The 21569-nt window shown below is 40.8% G+C and overlaps 1 protein-coding gene across 2 annotated transcripts in view; it reads left to right on the top strand.

Annotated features, from left to right (window-relative positions):
* Positions 1 to 20122, top strand: part of Slc9a7 (solute carrier family 9 member A7) — a 134148-nt gene extending 114026 nt beyond the window's left edge. For both annotated transcript variants that reach the window (XM_090326673.1, XM_090326674.1), the window contains 3 exons: positions 4192 to 4274; positions 8430 to 8535; positions 14185 to 20122. In XM_090326673.1, coding sequence (XP_090182799.1) covers positions 4192 to 4274; positions 8430 to 8535; positions 14185 to 14436 — 441 coding nt within the window. In that variant the 3' untranslated portion in view covers positions 14437 to 20122. The remainder of the gene's footprint in view (positions 1 to 4191; positions 4275 to 8429; positions 8536 to 14184) is intronic.
* Positions 20123 to 21569: the final 1447 nt, after the last annotated feature.

Raw genomic sequence — 21569 nt, 5'->3', positions numbered from 1 at the left:
CACACACACACACACACACACACACACACACACACACATGTACATGCGCATGCGCCAGTGATGCAATTACTGTGATTGACATACTCCTCCGTCCTCTTTCTCCTCCCTAGAAGTTGGGAATGGAGCTGAAAAATTCCAACATTCTAATCACATGTTTGGTCCTTTGACAGTTTGTTCCCAGATTACAACAGTGACCATAACCTCATTAGCATAAATGGAGTATAATTGAAATAGACTTTATTATGAGTAATAAAAGATGTTCCTCTTACCCTATCTGCAAATTCCAAGGTTTTTTTTTACCAAGGATTGAGGTGAAATTCAAATATGAATTTCTTATTATATCACAGCTCCATAATGACCCTACAAGAAAAGTATTTATTAGTATCTTAAGTAACTTCCACAGAGTCTCACTGCAAGGCAGTGGAAGAGTCAGAGTCAGGACACAAGTGGTCTGTAGCATGCTTGTGTGATGTTCACATCACAGCCTCTTATATGCCCTGATGCTTTTGAACTATTTCATAGAAAATCCAGATATGTACTCACTAGAGGAGAGAGGGGAGAGGAAGAAGGAGTGTGGTAGGCCCCAAAAGTGCCTGAGATGAAGACAGGATTCTGGAAACCTTTCTGGTAGGAAAGAAAGTAGATTTGGAAAGAATGTGTAGAGAGACTAAGTCCCTCCTTTTCCGCTGGCAGCCTGGGAATGGGAATCCCCGAATCTCCAAGTACATAAGAAGGAAGCCACACCTGTCTCTACAGTGACCCCACATCCCTGCCTGAGCTGAACCCACAGGAAGGCCATTATGACTTCTCCATAGGAAAATAGTTGTTGGTCACCTGGGTTATCTTTTTAAAAAATCAGCCCTGTTGTTCAGAACTGCCCTGATTTCTCCAAAGCCACCGTATGTGAATTTACCTAAGCTCTGCCTGTACCTAATCATGCTTCTGGCACCACATTTTGGACTAATAAGTTGTTTACCATCCTTTTTTTTGCAAAGATAGCACCTTGGACTTGTCCTGAGTTTACCCTTGTAGCCTGTCAGGGTTATCTCTGTTTCTTACAGCTTGGTTTTTGAAAATCCAGGTTACTTTATCTTACTTGTGGATTGTAAGCATATTGCTCTGTAGCTGGAGAAGAGCATTGGTTAGTTTGTTGTTATATGAAAGCCCTAGTCTTGTTTTATTGCTTTTAATTGTCCTTTTGGGGACTTGTAGAAGCCTCTTGCTGCTTCTAAGGGGTGAGAAGATAAGAATTGAAGAGTTTCAGGGGCTAATAAATGCGTTGTAGGAGTGACACAAAATAGGAGTTGTTGGGAGTTTTTTGTTATTGTTGATTTAAGAGAAGTAGAAACCACTCACCATGGGAGACTTAATATGCCCCTGATGGTTTATAATGCCTCTTAGTTGGTTCATTTTTTTCTTTAGTAAAAGTTCTTCAGGCACTTGAAATAGAGCTTGGCCAGATGCTGATAGTTTACACCTCTAATCCTAGCTACTCAGGAGCCTGAGATCTGAGAATCAAGATTTTTATACTAATTTTTTTTTCCAGTCCCAGGGTGCAGGGCTTGAACTCAGGGTGTGAGACCTGTCCTGGGGTTTTCTCAAAGCTAGATCTCTACCACTTGAGCCACAGCACCACTTCCGGATTTTTTTATATGTGTGTGGTACTGAGGAATTGAACCCAGGTCTTCATACATGCTATACAAGCACTCTACCATTAGGCCAAAATCCTAGCCCCTAGAATTAAGATTTAATGCCAGCTCAATCAAACAAATCTCTAAGATTCATATCTCCAGTTGCTCATCAAAGTGCTGGATGGGAGGTATGGCTCAAGAAGAAGTAGAGTACAGGGGCCAGGAGTTTGGCCTAGTGGTAGAGTGCTTGCCTAACATGTGCAAAGGCCCAGGTTCGATTACTTGGTACTACATACATAGAAATAGCTAGAATTGGTGCCGAGGATCAAATGGTAGAGCTCTAGCCTTGAGAAAGTCCAAGGACAATGCTCAGGCCCTGAGCTCAAGCCCAAGACTGGCAAAAAAAAAGAAGTAGAGTACAATCCTTGAGGAGAAATTAAAAACAAGCAAGAGCCCAAGGACCCTGCATGCACTCACACAGCAAAAATGAAGCTTGAAACCTATGCTTTTATAAAAAAAAAACCTTTACAGTTTCTATTAAGACATAATATGCCTACCAGAAAGCTCACCTACCACTTTGTTACTCATATGACATTTTGAACACTTTCTAGCTTTATCATTAGTTAACAATCTATTAGCCAAAGAAATGGTTATCAGTAAATGGAAACATTTTTCTGCCTTTTTTTTCTTCCACATGTTTTATAAAAATAAAAATAAAACAAAATTTCTCTCTGAAGTTTCTCCCTATTTACATTTCCCAAGGCACAGAAGGGCACATTTAACCAAACCATTTCCATAACTGGCTCTAACCTAACATTCTTCAATTACCATGGGGACTTGATTTTTAAAAATAATCTTTGCTGTTAGGAACTTTAGGAATCTAAATAGCCCTTGCTAAGGCTCCTCATCTATATGTTCATAGTCTCAAAGATCTTGGTTAACATTTGCATTGCTTTTATGGATAAAATGGGTACTCTATATGATTTAGAATTCTTTGTGATTAGGGTTCGGTTTTCTTTGGTTATTGTGGATTGTTACTCTCTTGCAGGGTTGCCTGTCCCTATGGTGTAAAAGAGAAGTGAAAGATGAAATGGACCTTTCATTAGTAGTACTGCACAAACTATTTTTCCAGTCTTAGGGCTTGAACTCAGGACCTGAGCACTGTCCTTGGGCTTTTTCTCAAGGCTAGCACTTTACCACTTGAGCCACAGCACCACTTCTGGATTTTTCTATGTATGTATGTGGTACTGCAGAATCGAACCCAGGTCTTTGTGCATGCTAGGCAAGCACTCTACCATTAGGCCAAACTCCCAGTCCAAAACTGCTGATTTATCATTATGAAAAAGTAATACTTTTAATATTTGCACAGAACAGACTTCTTAAATATTGAAAAAATATATAATCATGAAACTTTAAAACATTAAATGACAGGCCGAGAGTTTGGCCTAGCATTCACGAAGACCCAGGATCCATTCCTTGGTACCACATACATAGAAAAGTTGGAAGTGGTGCTGTGGCTCAAGTGGTAGAGCTCTGGTCTTGAGGAAAAAGCCCTAGCACAGTACTCAGGCCCTGAGTTCAAGCCCCAGAACTGGCAAAAAAAAAAAAACATTAAATGATGAGGATGTTTGAGTTGGAATAACTTCACAGGAACTTGCTACTTCAGGATAGATAAAGTAACAAGGATTGCTAATGACTGTTTTCCTTACCCACTGACTCTGCTTTCCTAAAGCTGACAGGGAGACAGCAACAGTGTCACTTGGTGCCACCTAGGCAAGGATGTATTTCTCAGAAAATGCAACATGGTGGCCTGTCTAGGTCAACTTTGGGGGAACATGAGAAGTTGGTTACATAGAAACTTTCTTTACTATTCTTTGCACATCATTGTGTGAGCATCTGTGCACACACTTACCAGTCCTGAACTTCAGCTTTTTTGTTCAAAGCTAGTACTCTACCACTTGTGTCCCAGTTCCACTTCAGACTTTCTTTTGGAAATTAATTGGAGATGCTTTTGGACTTTTCTGTCCAGGCTGGCTTGGAATTGCAGTCATTAAATCTCAACCTCCTGAGTAGCTAGGATTACAGGTGTGAGGTACTATAGCCCAACTTGTATACTGATTTTGACCTGTAAGTATCGAGACTACCTTAGGGTAATTAAGCCACAGAAAGGTATTTTGAGGAAAATGATAATAGGAATGCCAAAAGAAAATTTTGCACTAATGCTGGGTTAATCTGCCCATAAACATAACCAAACCATTTACTTTGGAAATTAATTTTTCTGCCTGTTGGGGTTTGCTCTGTGTGTGCTTGATGTATTTTTGCAAACTTGGTAACATCAGGTATTGGAAAATAAGCTCTAGATCTATAAAAGTTATAGCTTATGGAGCTGTGGTGTACTTCAATGTTGCTGTGGTTTTCTAGCATGCATAAAACCATGGGCTCCATCCTAGCACTTACCACAAAGAACTTATAAGTTAAAAAAGAAAACCCTACTCTCCCTCACCCTTTCTTTCAGATAATTTTTCTGCAAATAATTATGTGTTCCCTTGTTTGTTCCTAGGATGGATCAGATTCTGCTGGAGGAAACCGGACCAAGCAGGAGAGTGCATGGATATTCAGGCTATGGTACAGCTTTGATCACAAGTATCCTTTTATGCAGTATCTTCTGTGTTAAGATGTAATCTGCTTGTTGAGTTGTTGGTGAATAACTCCTGATAATCAAGGAAAGATGTGTGCTCAGGACCGATATCATCCATCCTCTGTTGGGACTCATGTATTATTATTTAACTATAAGTGGTCCTGGTAAGCATCTCTCCAGCCAAGATAAATGTTTTCATGTCATTAAAATAGGCAACTGTAAACTGGAATACTACATAGCCATGAAGAGTTCTGTGTCTAGGGGAGCTATGTCTTTGTGAATTAGTTAAAATCACACAGTGATCCATGCTGTGGTCAGGAAGGAAAGTGAACTTGGGCAATTCATCCATGTGGGAAGGATCATTCCTATTAGTTCAACTTTGCCAAATCTGATTTTAACACTGGCATAATGGAACCACACACAGAGTACATCCTATACTGGTAGATTTACTTGTTAAAGTTAAAAAACATTAAACCCTAATAATTTTTAAAACTGGTATGATAATCAGATAAGCCAATGGCTCATACCTATAAACAAAGTTGAGGTCTTTGAGGATCTCCATTTGAAATTACTCTGGATAGGAAAGTGCATGAGACTTATCTTCAATTTCTACCAAAAAAAGCTGGAAGATAAGGTCTGACTCTAGCCACACCTGATCTAGAGCACTCGCCTTTAATGAAAAAGCCAAGGGATATCACCCATATCCTGAGTTCAAACCCTAGTATCAGTACAAAAACAAACAAAAAAGAAAATGTGAAGACAATTTTTGAATAGGTATAACCATTATACAATTCATAGTGTTCTGCATGTTACAAAATGAGCACATTCATTTAACAGCTAACTGATCAAGAAATATCTTTTGACTTCTAGCAACATTTTAAACTTTACTCGGTTTTCAGTTTTATATACATGAAATTACATAGTTATATGTATTTTAGTGTCTAAAATACATGATTCATCCATCTTTTGTGTACGCTACTTCATTTGTTCTCATTGTGGCTCTGTATTTCATTGTGTGAATGCATCACAATTTATCCACCCCATTGCCAAAAAGCATATGCCTTATCTATCACATGGAGCTACTATGAAAATTACTGCTATAAATATTATTGTACCTGGCTCTGATGCACTATGCAAATATTTGTGTTAGTTTTCCAAAATGGTGATACATGAAAGTTCCAGTTGCTGTGCATCTTTACCACCAGCTAATGTTTTGTTTTTTACTCTAGTTGTTCTAATGGATTGGTAGAGGCATCTCACTGTGCTTTTCATTTGTATTTCTCTGATGGCTGATAGTAGAATACCTTTTCACATATTTGCTGGCTATTTGATATGCTCCTCTATGATTATGTATTTAAGTTTCTTGCCTCCTTTTCTATTGGGTTATTTACCTTTTCCATGCTGATTTATAAATATGCTTTCTGTGTCCTATATAAGAGTCATTTGCTGATTATAGGAGATTAAAAATCATCCTTGTAGAGATGCCACCTTCCCATACCACTTTGACTGTAGGTCTCAGAAGTTGTTCAACTGCTATCATAATGGGATAGGTGGTGAGTTTGTTGTAGGATGAACATTTGACAGCATAGATATTCATCATTTGACAACGCCTGTGCTCTCTGTTAACCATCATCATAAAACAGTGATCCCAACCAAGAGCCAATTTTCTTGTTGGGGGACATTTGGAAACTTTTCAATGATGTATTTTGGGAGTGGGGATGGGTGCTGTGCCATCCAATGGTAGAGGCGAGGGATGTTGTTCAGCATCCTTCCATGCATAGATAGTGGACCCAGGTTAATCTTTAAGGCCACTATATATACCATGCACCCTCTACATAAAGTGATTTCAAAAAGCAAAAACAGAAGGTCCGTGGGCTGCAGCTCTCCACTCCAAGGACACAATTTCCTGTCCAAGACCCGAACTACTTTGTCAAAAATTCAAATGCTAATGGCTACTAATCCAATGTCTTGTTTCATTTGCTGTAGTTTTGAATCTTACTTATGTAGCCCAGACTGGCCTGGAAATTGTGATCCCCTTGTGCCTCAGCCTTCCAACTGGGGATATAGATACATGTGTGCCACCATATCTAGCTTAATTATTCCAATGTCGTTTTTACTGACAGAATCATCACTAATATGAGAGGTTCTGATTATCATATAAATTGATAGAGCATATCTTTTTTCATATATTTTATTGTAATTAATAGAAGGATTATATTATATTCACCAGATAGAAGGTGCAATACTTCACAAACATTGATACCCTTTCTCATGTCTTGGTCCCCATTTCCCTCCCCCCAACCCCTCATCTTGTTTCCTCCCTTCCCTATCAGACTTCAAATAAACAAATAAGCATATATACGATATATCAGATAACAAGGTGAAATACTGTAACAATATGGGATAATCACGGGACAGCAAAAGAGATGAGAGATAACATAGTACATAAGGAAAAAAAATCACTCATTATATGGCTTTTGCTTCTATATCCTGGAGGTCCTTTCTATATGGCCTTATGTATCTAGGTTTTACTCTATTGTAAATCTCTGCTAGGAGAGCCCAAGGTTTCTACTGATTATGACAAATGAGGGAAACCATTGAGCCTACATTCCTTTGAGTCTGGCTTACTTAATATGATTTTTTTTCTAAGTCTTTCCATTTCCTTACAAATGGGGCGATATTGTTCTTTCTGACAGTAGCATAGAATTCCATTGTGTATAAATACCACATCTTGTTGATCCACTCATCAACTGAGGGACATCAGGGTTGGTTCCACATCTTTGCTATAGTAAATAGTGCTGCAATGAACATCATTGTGCTAGTGGATTTAGTATGTCCTTGTTTCTGGACGATTGGGTAAATGCCAAATAGTAGAATTGCTGGGACATAGGGGAGTTCTATGTTTAGTCTTTTGAGGAACTGCCATACTGCTTTTCATAGTGGTTGAACAAGTTTGCACTCCCACCAACAGTGTAGTAGTGATCCCTCCTGGCCACATCCCCTCCAGCATCTGTTGTTATTAGATTTCTTGATCCTAGCCATTCTAACTGGAATGAGGTGGAATTGTAGAGTTGTTTTGATTTGTATTTCTTTTATGACCAGAGATGTCGAGAATTTCTTCATGTGTCTATAGGCAACTTTTATTTCTTCTTCAGAGAAGACTCTCTTTAAGTCTTTGGACCATCTTTTAATGGGATGGTTGTTTCTTTGGAGATTAGTTTTGGAGTGATTCAATTTTTGGAGCTGTTGATATATTTTAGATATGAGGCCTTTGTCCATTTTATGGTTAGTGAAGATGTTCTCCCATTCTGTAGGCTTTTTAGTTAATTTGCTAGCTATGTCCTTTGCCATATAGAAGCTCTGCAGTTTAATGCAGTCCCACTTATCCAGACTTTCTTTGATTTTTTGTGTTTCTGGGTTCTTATTTAGAAAGTTTCAACCTGTGCCAAGGAGACCTAGCGTATCTCCTATCCCCTGTTGTAAAGTTTTCAGTGTATCTGCTTTTACCTCAAGATCTTTGATCCATTTGGATTTAATCCTAGTGCAGGGTGACTTTAGTTTTCTGCAGGTGCTTAACCAATTCTGCCTGCACCACTTGTTGAAGAGGCTGTCTTTCTTCCATTCTATTTTTTATGCTCCTGTATCAAAGATTAGGTGGCCGTAGGTCTGTGGGTTAATATCGGGGTCCTCAGTTCTATTCCATTGGTCTTCAGGCCTATTCTTGTGGATAGAGTATATCTTAATATTTCATCCCTGATTCGGCAGGTGGCAATTATTTCCTCTGTGTACCCTGGTACAATGAGAGGAAAGGGCTTCTTGTGATTACAGAATGTCAGATAATTTACTTTTCTACTCTCTGGGATTTTTAAACAGATATTTTATTCTAATACTAGGTTTTGAATTCATAGCTTTGTGCTTTTGCTTAGATTTTTCATTCAAGCCACTTGAGTCACACCTCCACTCCCAGCTTATTGATGGTCAGTGAATATAATATTCCTGTATGTTTTCCTGTCTGGGCTGGCTTTGAGCCATGATCCTTAGATTTCAGCCTCTTGAGTAGTCAGACATACAGGCATGAGCCTGTATCACATGGCCATAAACACATTTTGTTATGTATGTGTTTTCTTTGTAGCCATTTTTTCCTTAATTCTTTTTTTAAGTTACTTGAAGCCTATCCTCACCCACAGTGGTCCACCACTAACCACTACTCTTCCAGCCTGGTGTGGTTTGCTAGCTCGATGTCTGACCAGTCCCCAGGTATATGATGTAAGTACTGTACACGAGAATTGTATTTATGCTCACCATGCCAAGATTGTCTCTTCCTTAGAAAAAGAAATCCATCATACTAAGACTCCAACCCCTTAAGTTTTGCTTGTCTAATAATATAATTAGAAACAGCCAGGTTCCATATATTTATAGATCTTACAACAAACCACTTGAACCTTTTACCAGGGCTATAACTTCCCAACATGGGCCATTGTGGTATTAGAAAGAATGCTGAGTTGAGAATCAGAACAGACTGAAGTCTAATGCCTGTGGTTCATGCTTATAATCGTGGCTATTCAGGAGGCTGAGATCTGAGGATCCCAATTCAAAGACAGCCTATGCAGAAATACCCAGGAGACTCATCTCTATCAACCAACAAAATGCTGGAAGTGGAGGTGTGGCTTAAGTGTCAGAATACCATCCCTGAGTGAAAAATATAAGCAAGACCCTAAAACCCTTGCATTCAAACTTCAAGCCCTAGTACTAGTGCACCTGCACACCCCTTTCACCTCCCCCACACACCAAAATTGAAAAATAACAACTGATTGGAATTCAAGCCATGCCAAGCCTTTGAAGTGCTCTAGACATGGAAGTAGAGGAGGTTGGCTGTGAGCATTGTACACTGAATTACAGATCATTTAAGATGTAAGGGTTCTTTTTGTAAATGGTTTATTTCTGTTGATGTGGCCATGTCATTACTCTCCATTTTCTTATGTGAAAAATAAATACTGCACAGCAGAAATGAGTAGCCCATTGTGGACAGGTCAGTGCAGGACCAACTTGAGCTCATTGATATGGGTTTCAGGGGAGAGGTGGTAAGAACAAGCAGCTGCAAATGACATGGAAGGAGTGAAGGGAAGGCAGAGGCTTCCCCCTTCCCATCACTTCACCACCTAATCATCTTGGAATCAAAACAACTATTATGCCCTAGGAGAAAAGAAATTCGTAGGTTTGTGTGCAGCTAACAGTCCCCAAAGGCCATAAAGAATTCTGAAGATACTTCAGTTGAGCCTCCAGTATGGTATGAGTTGCCCATGAGCCCTCACTTAATAACTGACAGAGCTGAGACCCTAATAAAGGTCTTCAAAAAGCAGATAATCTGCAGTTTACCTGCTAGGTGGTGTAAAAACATACCACTAAGTCTGGGTCTGTGGAAAGAAGAGACTTCAACAAGTAAGTTCCGAACAGGTGGGGGTGGGGAAGTGTAGTGGGGAGATCTGGCATGTGTTCACAAAGGGACACAAAGAGGAAGAGATGTGGATACAATAGCAAACAAGGGGCATAGGGGCAGAGGGGAAGGCCAGCCATATCAGACCAATAGGATGAGCTGGATACTGGTAGCTCATGCTTGTAATCTTATCTACTCAGGGAAGTTGAGAATTAAGGATATCAGTTGGAAGCCAGCACTGGCAGAAAAGTCTGCAAGACACTTTATCTTTAATTAACCAACAAAAAGCTGGAAGTTGGGCCTGGAGTTTGGCATAGTAGTAGAGTGCTTGCCTATCATACTCAAAGCCCTGGGCTTAATTTCTTGGTACCATATACACAAAAAAAGCAGGAAGTGGTGTTGCAGGTCAACTGGTAAAATGCTAGCCTTATGAAAGCCCAAGGACAGTTCCCAGGTCCTGAGTTCAAGCCCCAGGACTGGCCCAAAAACCCTGGAAGTAGAGATTTGGCTTAAGTGGTAGAGCAGCAGTCTTGAGTGAAAAATTAAGGGGCAGTACTCACTGCCAGGGTTCAAATTTTACTACTGGCATGTAAATTAATTAATTGATTAATTCATAGAGTGAAGTTCCTGGGCAGTATGCTAATTAGTGCAAGGACTGTGTTATGGCTTAGTGGTAGAGCACCTAATTAGCACATGCAAGGGCCTAGGAACTTTCCCCTGGAGAATGAGACCTAATAGAAGGATGAGATCACCTCTAGAATGTTTCCTCATTTGTAACAGAATTTGTAATATTCACAGTAACTTTTTTTGTGTACCAGTACCAGGGCTTGAACTCAGGGCCTCACACTTGCTAAGCAGATGTTCTACCATTTGGACAATGTCTCCAGCCATGATAACCTTTTAATCTAGTATCTGTCAGCCTAAACAATTATATTTTATAAGAAAGATACAAGCCAGTAGAGAAAAGTTTTGTAGTTTACTGTCTGCTACTTAGCTTTCTTTAAAAAGAAAAAAGCCACTTGAACCAGACCCTGGTAGCTCATTCCTATAATTCTAGCTGCACAAGAGACTGAGATCTGAGCATCAAAGTTTGAAGTCAGCCCAAACAGTAAAGTCCACGAGACTCTTACCTCCAATTAATAAACAGAAAAGTGTGACCTGTGGGTCAAGTGGTAGAACACTAACCTTGATTACAAAAACTCAGAGACAATGCCCACACCCTGAGTTCATGACCCAGGTCTGGAACACACACACGCACGCACGTGCACACACACACACACACACACACACACACACACACACACACACAGCATGCACTGTTGTGGATGCTGAACAGTTTGCTCAATCTGGTTCCTTTCAAAGTGGTAGTGTGAGCCACCTCAAGACATGTCATCAGTGATGACTGTCTACTGTCTCTTTTCCCAGTAATCAAACTCCACTTAATTACAGCTTCAAAAACCCAGAACCAGTCATGGTGGTGCATATTTGTAATCCCAGAACACACTTGCTTATAGATGAGGAACACGTGGAATAATTTGAATCCGCATAAACACAGAGCTTCTAACAATCCTGTGAAGACTACTTGAAATTTGCTTGCTGGAGTGATATCTGGGCTCTAAATAGCCAACCTGAGATGGGCTGACTTAGTCACCCAGGGTGCTCAGTTGTTGCCTGTTTGGTCTGGGGTCCTGCCTAGGGTGTCAACTAGCTCCTGGTGATCCTGTCTGCTAGAAGCTGAGGGAGGGACTGGATTTTACCATCTGCAGTAGCACTCACTCATTAAGCTGTGATTGAGTTGCTGCTTTCCATTGGACTCTAAAATGTCCTTGCTTTTGAATGACCTAGGCTGCTAAGCTCATTCTATAGGTGGAACAAATCAATATCCAGTCTTCATATCTCCTGCTGGCTAATTGTAGCCATGTGATCACCCAACAAGAGTTCATGTCCTGGTTCTATGTGAACTCTTCTCCATTAATAGGATGACCCTATCTGTCCCTTGGTGGTTCCAAACCTTGGAAATAGTAAAAAAAAATAAATAACAAAAAAATAACAGTATTAACCATCTTGGGAGCTGAGATCTCTGGAAGAGATACTTCAGCAGAGACAAGCAAAAACATTGCTTAGCACAAGGTGAATAGAAGAAGCAGATTGAAAGGATAACTTGTTTGCAGCTGGAAACTCAGTAGGCTGCATGATGTCATTTGCTGTAAAGCAAATTAGCATAGAACACATGCAGAGTTTCAGGACTTGTTAAACACCACAGGAGGGCACTGGGGAATTTGGAGGAGTTTTAATCTGTGTTGTTTCTGCCTAAGGGTACGATTTGCATATCATCAAGTCTCGAACCCTGCCTCATTCCAGTGGGCAATTGAGAAGAGTTGCTTTGCTCACCTGTTGAAAATGCCTGAACAAGCATTGGTTAAGTAGAGTCAGACTGTGGACGTGTGGAGAAGCTGATATCACTAACAAACAATGTAGAAAACAAGCATGTGCTTGCCATCTGAATGAATGCAAACATGGGCTGAGAGAGAAGTGATAGAAGCTCAACCCCAGGACTCTCCCAGCTTGGGGGCATGTTCCAGGCCTTTATGTAGTACAGCTCCAAGTACAGGCAGAGGCCCTAATCCAAAATGCTTGGGATCAAAAGTGTTTGGATATCCAATTGTTTTGAGATGTTTAATGTTTGTATATACAGCTTTAGATATCCCGTAACTAGATCTAGACTCTAAAAATACAATTTACTCATGTTTTCTATATACTATGTACAAATAACCAAAAGTTAACTTATAAAATATTTATAATAATTTTGGGCACAAAAACAAAAGTTTGTGTATATTGAATGACCAAATTTGGGTCACATTAGGACTCAAAAAGTTTTAAATTTTAAGCTGGGTGCCATTGGCTCATTCGTACCCATAATCCTACCTTCTTTCAAAATGCTGAGATCTATGAATTGTGATTTGAAGATAGCCAGGGGAAAAAAGTTCATGAAAATCTTATCTCTGATTAACCAGCAAAAAGCTGGAATGGGAGCTGTGGCTTAAGTGATAGAGTGCCAACCTTGAGCAAAAAGAAAGAAAAACTCTAGGACAGTGCCTAAGTCCTGAGTTCAAGCCCCAGTACTGGCACACAAAACAAAGTTACATACTTTATTGTTAGGATTTTTTTTATTAATGCTGCTTGACCTACATGAGGTGAACAGTTCTGAGGAAGGTAATTATCTTCTTTGGATGCTTAGTCACCTAGAAGGAGTGTCCATTGTCTCCCTGGTCCATTCCTATGGTCTTGAAGGCATGATGGAAGGAAACAGAACAAAACAGAGCAGTTTTCCAGAGCACAGTGTTCACACTGTGTGCGTGCACCATTTGAACGTCTGATACACCTCAGAACAGTGGAGGAGTGAGGTCACAGCCCTCTGCATGTTGTACTTGTGAAGCTCATTGGACGGTGAAAGATTCTATGTGACTTCCTGCTATCTATCTCCTGGCATTCTCCCATCTGGTAGAAGTTACAAGTGACCATGACCTTGTTAATGACTGCTTTTGTATAACTTTTTTCTACAAGTACTTTTAGCCTCTGCTGCTATTCCAGTCCTTTTCCCACCAGGCACTTCTTCACATCCAATATGTGAGTCGAAACAAACAGGCAGCACACACTTGCATTGTACTTCCTGTCCGTGGGAGCATCTCAGGATCTCTCATAGAGCTTCCTTGATTCATTTACTTACCTGAGAACTAGAGAGGAGGACTCATTTGGGTTTTCTGTAGAGACAGCAAAGGGGAAAGGGAAAGGATCCTAACCCTCCTCATCACTAAAGCTGACCCAGGCCATATTTATTTTGGACAGTCCTAGAGCTTGAATTCCGGTCCTGGGCACTGTTCCTGAGCCTCTTTGTGCTCAAGGCTAGAGCTCTACCACTTGAGCCACAGAACCACTTCCAACTTTTTCTGAGTGGTTTATTGGAGATAAGAGCCTCATAGACTTTTCTGCCTGGGCTGGCTTTGAACTGTGATCATCAGATCTCAGTCTTCTCAGTAGATAGGATTATAGGCATGAGGCACCAGTACCTGGCAGGACAGATATTTTTTCAAATGTAGTAAACAAGACCTGCCAAGGGCCCTCTGTCCCTGCCCCCCCCACCTCCCTGAACCTTCTCTAGGTTCCCATGCAGAGTAGGAAGCTGAAATCCAGCCAGTTGCTTTTCCTTCCTTCCTTGAACACTAACCCTACTCCATCCCCAAGCCATCAGACATTTGAAATCCTACCTGTTTCCTTAATTCTAAATCCTGGATCTAGTAATAGCACTTGCATTGACACACTCTCCTGTTACATTCAGGGTTCATGCTGGAAGCTCAGCACAGGCAGGTTTCATACAATCCTCGTTTGGGATGAGGCATTGGGTTGAATTAGAGTTGGGATTGGCTATAGCCCTGGAAGATCTTAGTCTCCTATCTTTAATGTTGGTTGGTTGTATCTTTTAGAACCAAGAGCCACTGCGAGAAGAAGACTCAGATTTCATCCTCACTGAGGGTGACCTCACCTTGACCTATGGAGACAGTGCAGTTACTGCCAATGGCTCCTCAGGCTCCCACACAGCCTCTACCAGTCTGGAGGGCAGTCGGAGAACCAAGGGCAGCTCAGAAGAAATGCTGGAGCGAGAACTGGGAGTGGGAGACCAGAAGCTTTCAAGCCGGGGCACCCCTCTTGTGTTTCCTCTGCAGGAAAATGCATGACTTTCAGCCATCCTTAAACCCTGAAGTGATAGGGCAAGGCCCTGGGGGGTGAGGATGGCTGTACCCCCTCTAATGTGTTTGAGTGGGGATGTTGACTGGATTGAACAAATGCTTCTGTTTTATTGAGATCTGAAGCTATCGTAACATTCAAAATTTAACTCAAGGCACAGATGGTGAAGCTAAAATGTCTCTAGACAAACACAGACCATACTCCCAGTTTTTCCACATAGTACTGCTGTTTTCTGACTTAAGCAAACAAAATAATAGCATGCTTTAAACAGTCTCTTAATTCATCCACCCGCAGCATCTGAACATAGGGTGATGGAGTAGAGACAGGGCTTCTGCCTGGCCACCCATGAGACACTGTAAGGTGTGCCACCGTGTGTCTAGCTGGCTCTGGGATATCAAATTATGGGAGAACAGGCTACAAGAAAGTCTTGGAGAAAGGCAATTGAATAGGCCCTCCAAGGATTCTGAGATGCTGCTGTTAAAATAGGACAGAAAAGTCTACTGGATTGCAGGCTGTGCTGTGAATGTCTCCTACCAGAAGTCCTAGCCTTAGGCTTCCTGTGTTTCTCCTAACAAAATGGTCATTACAAAAAGTATCCATGAGCCATTGCAAAGCAGGGGCAAAAAAGTAGTGTTCCTCCTCTGGAAATCTCCATGAAAAAGTCACTGAAATATTTAAAACCAAAGGCAAATAGTATTATACTGGTGGGTTTTTAAAAGAACAATCTGAGGACAGGAGATATTTCAAAAATGATAACGGTGTAATTGCAGAAATGGTTCAATTTTTGAGGGCTGGCTGTCTGGGAAATGGCTAAAGAAGACTAAGACTAAGGTATTGTCGGTGGGGTTAAAAATATCACCATGTGTAGGATGCTTTTACCTAGGGCAGAGAAAGCAACAAGGAACTAAAGACACCACAAGCTAGTTTCTGAAGGAAAAAAATTAAAAATCTGCAAAGAAAATACAAGCTAGGAGTCTTGGCTGGATAGAATTGCAAATTTTGAGTGATGTGTGCATGGGAATTTCAGTGTCCACATGAGAAATGAGAGGCAAAGCTATGAGCCATGATGCATTAATCAACCTAATAGAAAGTTTCTATCTTCTATCAGATTAGGAATCCACGTGTCTTGACACCAAGTGCTGTGTACAGAAGAGTCATTTTCTTGGTATCTGAAGAGGCTGGCTGCTTTACGAGGTTAATGAGGGTGTGGCTTGAAATCTAGGTTTGTAGATTGAGATCTTTCTGGATGAGCCGTTCTGCCTGTCCATACATGCAACCAACAAAATGAGAACTGCTGGGGAAAGCTTGAGTTTCTCTCTGTCTCTGTGCTTTAGCATTTGGGGCCACCAGTTTCTAAAAACAGGCTTTTTCTAACGTACGGGCATTTTTCTTCTTGTAGACAAGAACCTCTAGTTTTAGAGGCCCCACTCTAGAAGATCATAATGAAATCACTTCCTTAACCTCCTGAGGTAACATTTTTTAATGTTTCTTTTTTTTCCTCTTAGAGTCTCACTGTGTTGCCCAGGATGGCCTCAGACTGGACTCCAAGAGTCCTCCAGTCTCAGCCTCCCAAGTAGTTTGGACTATAGTAGGTACCACCTAGTACCCCGCTCAATGTTTGTTTCCAGATCAAAGCTTCATAACTTTATGTCTGAATTGACAATGTGTGCCCTTAAAGAAAAAAATATTAAATGTTCAGCCATATGAAATTGCTGATATTCAAATCTTTTTTAAAAAAAAATCAGAAAAGGAACTTTCATATCTTATCAGTATAAATAAAACAAGATGTACTTTTCCCCCCACTTCTTTCCTTCCTAAAAAAGGAACCTGGAGGGGAGGCTCTGAGGAAGTGGGGTTAGATGGGAGACAGTAGCTGCCTGGCTTGCAAAGGTTGGCCATGTACATGTGTGCTCCAGCCTAGCGCCAGCACAGGAATATGTATTTTAACAGTAATTTTCTCAGTAATGATCTGTCATAATGTAAACTTTAAAAAAGTAGAATTTAATTTTTTTTAAAGATGTACTTTTTTCTATATTGCCCCATAATGGCCTTGAACGTGCAATCTTCCTTCCCCAGTCTCCCAAAATAGCTGGAATTATAGGTGTACATCATTGCCTCTAGCAGTTTTCAAAGAGGAGGAATAGGCTAATTGATTCTGACTGGGGCTCTAAAGCCTTACTTATGCTAATTTCTTAATTTTCAAGAGAAAAAAAAAACGAATAGGAAAATTCTGCTAGTAGTCATAGGGAAAATCCAGGCAAGCAGGCTACACCCTGTCTTCATTCATTTCTGGGTCTAATTGCCAGTTATAAAAAGTCAAAGCTGGGCTCTAGCTCAGTGGCAGATGTTTAACTAGCATGTAGGAGACGATGGCTCCAACCCAGCAACACACAGACAGACAGACAGACAGACAGACAGACAGACACACACACACACACACACACACACACACACACTGCAGTTACATTACCATTGGAAATTTGGGTTCAGTAGTTTCAGGGTAAGGCCTGGCTTTGTTTTGTTGTTGTTGTTTTTATTTTGGAACTTCAGGAGCTCATTTGCAACCAATGTTTAGAAAAGCCTTTTGGCTAGAGCTGTTAGCCCTCCTGTCACCTTAGTTAAAAGAATGGCCTAGCAAGTTAATTGTTATGTTAATTGTTAGCAGTGGTTACTCAGAGGAACCTACAAAGTAGCAATCAATAAGTAATACAAGCTAGGTAGCTGTTGGAGAGTTTCCTGCTAATCTTTGGGGGAACTGAAGAATATTGTCTGTAAAGTACTAGAGAGCCATTAAGGGTAGAGAAGGATGACTCACACGTAGGTGTGGGTAAAATTTAAAACTTGTCTTTATTGTGGTTGTTTTGCAGAGAGGGGCTATTGTCTTAACTGGACTGCTATCTACTCAGACCTGAAGCTTTTCCATTTAACATGGAATTAGGAGTCCCTTTTATGGTCCAAATTTGTCCCTTTTTTTGTTCCCAAGCACGAATTTGTGTTTCATTCTTCAGAATAGGGAGGACTTGCTACAGCACAGGTGGAGAGAATCAATTTGTGGTCACATGAAGACACAGTTTTAGCTCCAAAAGAGGCAAAATAAGAATCCCTGCAGTTCCTTTTATTAATACTTTGTGGGAGATACAAGGCAATTGAAGCTTTCCTAGAGAATTGTGACACTAAAGGAAGATTGCATGGCTTCCCAGGAAACAAGCACAAGAAGAGCAACCAGGGACAACCTGGGATGACCAGGCAAATGGATGTCTATGCCTTGAAGCCAAAATATCACACGGTGACATCAAATGTCTTTTCAAGCAAACAGCAAGGAACGTCTTAGGCTATGTCCTTTAGACTCCAAGTGCCCTGTGATTTGGTTGACAAACGAACTCTCAAACTATTATCTCAACTATACATAGACATATCCATAGTCCAAGGCAAAGAATAGAGTCCCTTCCAAAACCAAGGCCTGCTCTCCACCCCATCACCTCATCCTTTTGTCTTCCGTGGGAGTTATTTTAATCATGTCAATGAATTTAAGTTAAGCAGTGATTTCCAAGGACAGGAAAGAAAGTGCCACAGGAAGAGGCATCTAAGCAGCTCATCAAAGGTGCCAATTATGTGCACACCTGCCTTGTACCTGGGCTGAGTTCTAAGGGGTTTGTCCCTACCTGATACGAAATGCAGCCTGCAGTGGAGGGTGGCTGGAAGGCAGCTTCCTGATAGGTAGGTAAGTTAAGTACTTCTTTATTCCACAGGAATGGGCACTTAGCACATTTGCAACTACCTTGTGATGATGTCCAGACTTAGAACAGGGATGAAGCTTCCAGGTACATTAGACTTGTAACCCTTGACCTTTGATGCCTTCTGCAGTTTTGAAGTGATAATCTGGTTTACTGGTACCAACTGGTACATTCTGATACCTTCAACAAAATGAACCTAGTAAGTGGTCAGGAGTCCTAGTTTGGAGACCACCTCTAGAAAAGATTTCATTACTCCTCCTTTAAGCATACTGAGAAGAACTGTAGAAATCCTGGCTAGTTGACTAATCAGGAAAAGAACCAGGTAGACTATGATAATCCTTTTAAAGTAGGACCTAGAAACCAAGTGCTGGTGGCTCACACCTGTAATCCTAGCTATTGAGGAGGCTGGATCTGAGGATGGAAATGAGCCAGGGCAGGAAAGCCTGTGAGACTCTTATCTCCAATAAACTTCTCAGAAAAAGCCAGAAGTGGAGCTGTGACTCTAGTAGTAGAGTGCTAGCCTTGAACAAAAAGAGAGAGAGAGAGAAGCTCAGGGACAGCACCCAGGCCCTGAGTTCAAGCCCCAGGACCAGCACAAAAAGTAAATAAAGTAGGACCTAGAAACAAACCATTTTATTCCAGTTTCAATTCCCATGAACGTAAAAACAAAATAAGTAGCAAAAGCATCCTGTCTTCTCACTCCAATACTAGAAAAAACTTGTAAAAAGCAAAACCAAAGTTTTTGATGTTCATTTATTTTCCTAAGCAGGGTATACTAGAACCATGGCCCAAATGGCACCCCGGGGAGAACATGAGCGATGGGTGTGGCTGCTGGGCTGCCTTTTGCAAAGGACTCAAATGGACACGAGTGTGTGCACATGTGGCAAAAGCTCACTTCTTGTTCTAGCAGCCACTTTAAAAGATGAAAAGGCTGAATTGCCAAAAGTCACAGGCAACTCTCAACTGGGAGCCAATCAAGATTGGTCTGGGCCTCTATGTGGGAGGAACTCAGACTGAAGAGAACTTGGAAACGGCATTCAGCATTTTGGCTGTCTAAAGCACTTTTGAAAGTTCCCATCCAGGTGTGACTGGGTGGCCAACTGCATGGACGTTTTGGGGGGGACTTTGTGATTATGCTCTACTCGTAGGCTTTGGAAAACCAGGAGTGTGTTTCAGTTCAGTGGGTGTTAAGTGTGTGCGTTTGTAATTTAGTATTGAAACTGCTCATTGTATGACTTCATAGGAGGGTCATCTCCTCTTAGGCTGTCTTTTGTTTTTCTTTTTCTTTAATTAAAATATTTTCATTATCTTTAAGTAGTTGTACAAAGGAGTTTCAATTCACCATGTCAGTTTATGACTACAATGCATCTTGATCAATGTTACCCCTTCATTGGTTTTAGTTTTTACATAAAATACACATGAAACTTCTTATGTGGAATGTTTTGCTATGTGCATTATTAGAGTAATTAAGTGGAAAAGCTGCTAAGATTTAATTAGCTGCAAAGCAATTTTTAAAAAGTAGAATAGGATGAATTCACGTGGGGGAGTTTTTATAGAGAGTTTACATACTGGGTTTGGGGAGAATTTTGTCTTGTATGTCCATTAGACATTAGCAAACTGGTGGTTTTTTTTTTTAAAAAAATAAGATTACATTCTAGTATGTAATAGAAATGAACATGTTCTATAAAAATGACCTCGAAGTATGTTCTAACTGTGAAAAAAAATCAAAGGCTTGGAGCTTTGTGTAATTTCTATGTGCAATAAAGAAAACTGAAGTAAGTCCCTAAGTGCATCTTTCCCTAACCTTTTGCTTAAAGTTTGCCGCTGTCTACATGTTCAGATTGTTATTATAAAGCTAGCTACTGTTTTCCTGCCCTTTACTTATAACCTAACACATTTTTCTCAAAGCTTTTTTTTTATAAAACTGAAAATAAAATGATTAACTGGCTGAGCTCATCTTGTTTTGTATTTTGAATGTATTGTCTCATCAAGAAGGGGCTTGTGTGATCCTATTCTTTGTATCTTTCCCTCACTGACAAGTTACTTCTTTTCTGGGTATAAGCTCATTTCTCTTTAATGGAATTCATTCAGTCCACAGTTGCTAAACTAACTGGCCTCTGAACCAAACCTAGCCCACAATCATTTTTACAAATCTTATTGACATCCATTGCTTCCATTCATTTGCACATATTACTGCAGTAGTGAAGCTAAAGTGTCAAAACAGAGGCTGTATAACTTATAAAGCCACAACTGGCTTTATTATCTGGCTTTTTACCAAAAAATATTTGCCAACACAATGTAGATGTTTGAAAAAGTTCAGCTTTAAAAGGATGTCCCTATGGGCTGGGAGTTTGGCCTAGTGGTAGAGTGCTTGCCTAGCATGCATGAAGACCCGGGTTCAATTCTTCAGTACCACATAGATAGAAAAAAGCTGGAAATGGTGCTGTGGCTCAAGTGGTAGAGCTCTAGCCTTGAGGAAAGCCCAGGCCCTGACTTCAAGCCCCAGGAATGGCAAATAAAAAAGAAAGCTAAACTAAAAGGATGTCACTGGGTATGGTGGTGTATGACTGTGATCCTAGCACTAAAGGATGCTGATCTAGGAGGCTCTCATGTTCCAGGCCAGCCTGAGCTTCAGTGAGAACACTGTCCCCCAAGAAAGTGCATGGAGGCAGTGGTGAGCAGAATACCAGTGGCTCATACTACTCATCCTAGCTACTCAGAGGATCACAGTTTGAAGCCAGCCAGGAAAAAGTTTAAAATACTACATCTCTAGTTAACTAGCAAAAAGCCAGACTAGAGGTGTGGCTCAAGTGGTAGAGCACTAGCTGAATAAGCAAACCAAGTAAGCATGAGGTCTTGAGTTCAAACTCTAGTACTAGTACCAAAAGAAGGTATAAAAATAATAATAAGCTGGGTGGCTCACGCCTGTAACCCTAGCTACTCAGGAGGCTGAGATCTGAGGATCATGGTTCAAAGCCAGCCTGGGCACAAAAGGACCTGAGACTCTTATGTCCAGTTAACCTCTAGAAATTGGGAAGTGGGGCTTGGCTCAAGGGTAGGGTGGTAGCCTTGAGCTGAAGATCTCAAGTTCAAGCCCCATAACCCACAAAAAATAATAATAATGACAATGGATTTCTGAGAATTTTTTTTCCACTCCTAGGGCTTGAACTCTGGGCTTGGGCACTGTCCCTGAGCTTCTTTTGCTCAAGACTAGCATTCTACCACCTGAGCCACAGAGCCACTTCTGTTTTTTTTTTCTGTAATTGAAGATAAGAATCTCACAGACTTTCCTGCCAAGGCTAGCTTCGAACTGGGCTGGCTTCTAACTGTCATCCTCAGATCTCAGCCACCTAAGTAGCTAGGACTACAGGAGTAAGTCACTGCCTCCT

Source organism: Megascapheus bottae, chromosome X (genome assembly GCF_031878675.1).
Source record: "Megascapheus bottae isolate mThoBot1 chromosome X, mThoBot2.hap1, whole genome shotgun sequence".
In the NCBI taxonomy this organism is placed as follows: Eukaryota; Metazoa; Chordata; class Mammalia; order Rodentia; family Geomyidae; genus Megascapheus; species Megascapheus bottae.
This window is presented reverse-complemented; position numbering and strand designations above follow the sequence as displayed.